Consider the following 4,218-nt stretch of genomic DNA (forward strand, 5'->3'; position numbering starts at 1 on the left):
TTTGCATTGCATTAAAAGGAGAGTGGCCCTTTAATTGAAGAATGAAGTCCTCTTTTTAGCTTTAATAGAATAATAATACCTTTGAGAATGGTGAACGAACGAGGGGAAAATGATGTCAAAGCTTCAAAAAGTTGCCAAAATCTAACTCTAACTCTATCAAACTCTACACAGATCCAAGGTATGAGAGGCTCAACTGTTTAGAGTTGACTGTTAAGTAAGTACAGACTCAATATATAAATAAAGATAAAGATGCATATTCATTATTTATTCTATTACTATACATATGATAATAAGTTATAATAATAAATTAGTGTATACAAAATGAATAGAAAAACAAATAAGTCAACAAATCACAAATGGTAAAATAGCAGGCCATATTTTTAACATTCTATTTGCAAATCTACCACAACTACAAGCAAAGTGAAAACTCATACTTTTCATTCAGTGTTTCAGTCTGATCCCATGTATCTAAACTTCCATATATCTTTCTCTATAGGGGTCTTTGATATCCTTTTAAAATTTTTATGTATATTTTAGTGGCAATAATAACAATTGCCATTATAATATATAGTATTAGTGACAAATATATAATGGCCATAAAAATATAACTTGAATAGTTGAATAAAAGAAACAGTGACTATTATGTTATTGCCGCTAAAAATTTGTCGCTAAAACTCATTTTTCTTGTAGTGTCTTTATGATAACATCCCTAGCAAAAAAAAAAAATCTTCTAACTATAATTGTCCAAATCAAAACTAACTTTAAAAAAAAACACTAACTGATAAATAACCTATCTTTTCTAATAAAAAAAATACAAATCCAATTTAAATTTGATTATTGATATTTAGATTGTATAAGTATTTTATAAAAAGTTATCAAGTTAATTATTAGGTGGCAAAAACTGAACCAAAAAAAAGAAAAAATAAAATCGAAGTAACCAAATTACCTTTTCGTTATCTTGAATGCTTCCAATCCGCCTCCACACTTGAAGACTCTGCCGGCTTCACTGCTGCTTTCTGCTCCTCACAAAGGAGAGAGCATGATGATGCTATGTTAGACTACAGTTCACCATGCCAGTCGCTGGTGTAGCACACCTAGCCTCTGCCATCTTCGCTACAGCTCACCATGCTAGTTGTTGCCGCATTTTCTGATTATGCTGATATTTGACTGCCATTGCTGTTGCTACTGCTACCGTGCTAAATGTATGTAGCTCAGTTCCACAGCGATCTCTCCTTTTCCTATCCTCTCCTCGGATTCCCAGCTTGTCCCTCTAAAGCTTCACGTGCACAACTCCAAGTTTTTGCGTCAACCCCAATTCTCAGGTTGGTTGATTCTAAAACCTAGATTCTTCTTCTTGTTTGTTCTGTTGCCTAAAGAGTGATTACCTTCCTGCAAGTTTTATATTGTTAGATTACAATAGATATGTTTGCTGCTTTGCCTCGTTCCAAATTGGCATTCTTTAGGCTCCATTGAAATCAAGGAGAGGATATGGAACTCTAGGGACAAAAGTAATACTTTATTCTAAATAAAATACCATGTTCAGTTTGGTATTGTGTTTTGGATTATGGGCGTAAAATTTTCGATTGACTCTCATTCAATTCATCCTTTCACAAAATATGCTTAAATTCAATAAGCAAATCTAAAATATTAATTTAAGACAATTATTATTAGTAAAAATTTTAATTTTAATTATTTTTGTGTGTTTTTTTTATTTGTCTTATGTTGATATTTTTTTTAGAGTTCACCAAATATCGAATTCTACACTTTTTAGATATAAAAATTTTGATATCATATCATAAAATTATTTTTCTCAAACGTTTAAACTTATAGGAAGAGGTATATAAATAGTTATATTTTTAATATTATTAAATATATTAGGTGTACACTAATATTAGCCATTAGTATGAAATATATATTAAAATATAAAAACACATTAAAATTAAATCAAATATCATATGTAGTTATATACAAATATATTGGTGATTGATTTTAGTTTAATATATATTATAGGTTAATTGGTAATGTAACTTTTTTATTTTATATTATAATTTTCACTACAAAACTTTCGACAGTTAGCGGCGATTTTGTAGCAAAATCACCGCAAAATATTTTGCGGCGGTTATGTAACCGCTCCAACACTACAAGGTTTTTAATAATTAGTGGAGGTTTTCTAGTGGGAATTTTTAAAACCTACACAAAATATTTCATTTGTGGCAAATTATAAAACTCCCCTGCATAATTATAAAAAATCCCCCCAGGCCCCACTGTTACACATAATTAAAATTTCCAAACCCCCCTCCAAACAAACCCTAAAGCTATCACCCGTTGCTGTGTGAGAGAGAAGATCTCGTCAAATCCAAAATGATTATCAAGCTTCAACCCTAAAGCTCACAGCCATCGCCGCCTCCATCGCCACCGCCAACACCACCACTATATCCATTCGTGTCCTTGCCGCCACCGCATGCTTCGATAATCTCTTTTTCCGTTGTCTCCTCTGTCGATGCATCGCCTCCTTTGGTCGCGACACGGTAACTTTTGAGATTTCCCTCTCTGTCTCTGTCTTTCTCTGTCTCTCTCTCTCTTTTTGTTCTTCGTGGAATTTTTCCAATTACGGTTTGATGTATTACTTCTCTGATTTTGGATTTTACTTTTGTTACTTTTGCGATTATTCAGTGAATTTGATGGCGACACAATTAGTCTAGATATTTTTGCTTACTGATTTTGTGAGAAAATTTTTGTTTCTATCTAGCTATTCAAGGAATCAGTGATTTCCGACAATATTTGAAGTATGATTTCTATACATATGCGTGACACTCTTTTTTTAATATGATATCCTTTATTTTATGCTAACGTATAATTTCTTGGATGTTGTCCTTGTTAACTTAGAGAAAGTGTTCGATGATATCCTCATAAAAGTTCAAGGTTCTTTTTTAGTTTTCCTTTCATTTTCTATGGATAGATTTGTTTTCTCTGATTTATGCTATTGGAGATTTATTACTCTCTCCATTTGATTTTGTAAATAACTAAATATATTTTCACCTTTGTTAATTTAATTTTGTTGATGCAATTTCATTATAGAATGATAATATAAAGCTGATTGATTGCTTCCTTTTCTGCTAAAAATCTGTTAAAAGATATTTAGTTTGATTGTGTTAGATGGAAGAGCCTGTCGTAGTTAACAAAGGCAAGGAGCCGCTGGATTTGCCACCAGGTTTCGGACTCCACCCAACAGATGAAGAAATCATCACTTATTACCTCACCGAGAAGGTCATGAACAGCAACTTCAGTGCAACTGCCATAGGTGAAGCCGATTTGAACAAATCCGGACCTTGGGATTTACCAAGTAAGAAGTAGTAATATTATGTCCGTACATGAGCAGTTAGTTAGTTATGACTTATGAGTTATGACTGGTTATTTTGATTATTATTTGGTGTGCAGAAAAAGCAAAGATGGGAGAGAAGGAGTGGTACTTCTTTTGTCAGAAAGGTGACATCACAGATTGAAAAACAAGCTGTGAAGTAATGCAGAAAATTAAGAACAAAGTTGGTTACTTGTTTAGAGAAAAAAAAATAAAAATGAGCTTAATGAAAACCAGTATTATTTCTTCACACTAATGACCAATACAATTGTTATATATATACACATGATTCAGAGTCAGACTCTTCTCAAGAATAACCATGAAGAGCAAGCTTTAACTAACTAACCAAAACACAAAACTAACTAAACAAAAATCTATTAGCTATAGAACTCTGATAACTAAACCAACTAACTTTGTACTATCTCTTAATAGACCATACTCTATTTCTAGGAGCCCTAATGCTATATGAAGTTATGATTATCTCTCATATTTGATAATTTACATCACTTTTCTACTTCTTTTGGATTATTTTCATTGTAGGTTGCGGAATTGTGAGAAAAAATCTGCGATATTACTCGGGACTCGAATGGAGTAGTTCCTGCGTCAGACTTTCCTTACAGTTGTCAGAAAATCTGGAAAATGATTAAGGCAGACAAGGACCTCGATCTTCCTTCTCATAAGGTAAACCTCAGATGGTTCATTATGGTTCCTAACATATGAAAGCAGTATTGAACTATTGTTAATTCTCGTGTCTTGTCTCGTGTGCACAAAATTAATTCTTGCGAAATATATTAGCAAATTTTCTTTCAAGGACTAATCTATGTTGAAGCTTTATCGCTTGATCAACTTGTAGGTTATGC

General features: G+C 32.4%; 1 protein-coding gene across 1 annotated transcript; it reads left to right on the forward strand.

The window, feature by feature from the left end:
- Positions 1-3,156: 3,156 nt before the first annotated feature.
- On the forward strand, positions 3,157-4,005 carry LOC110266267 (NAC domain-containing protein 87-like). Its single transcript, XM_021110585.2, has 3 exons — positions 3,157-3,343; positions 3,439-3,486; positions 3,899-4,005. The coding sequence occupies exons 1-3, from the start codon at positions 3,157-3,159 to the stop codon at positions 4,003-4,005; spliced, it is 342 nt and encodes a 113-aa protein (XP_020966244.2).
- Positions 4,006-4,218: the final 213 nt, after the last annotated feature.

Source organism: Arachis ipaensis, chromosome B9, assembly GCF_059453495.1.
Source record: "Arachis ipaensis isolate K30076 ecotype BB chromosome B9, ASM5945349v1, whole genome shotgun sequence".
In the NCBI taxonomy this organism is placed as follows: domain Eukaryota; kingdom Viridiplantae; phylum Streptophyta; class Magnoliopsida; order Fabales; family Fabaceae; genus Arachis; species Arachis ipaensis.

What these genes read in the sequence shown, in the direction of transcription:
- LOC110266267 (XM_021110585.2), top strand. Translation starts at nt 3,157, where the DNA reads ATGGAAGAGCCTGTCGTAGTTAACAAAGGCAAGGAGCCGCTGGATTTG. An exon ending in CGGACCTTGGGATTTACCAA is followed by an intron (nt 3,344 to 3,438) that starts GTAAGAAGTAGT and finishes TTTGGTGTGCAG; the next exon opens with AAAAAGCAAAGATGGGAGAG. An exon ending in GTACTTCTTTTGTCAGAAAG is followed by an intron (nt 3,487 to 3,898) that starts GTGACATCACAG and finishes TTTTCATTGTAG; the next exon opens with GTTGCGGAATTGTGAGAAAA.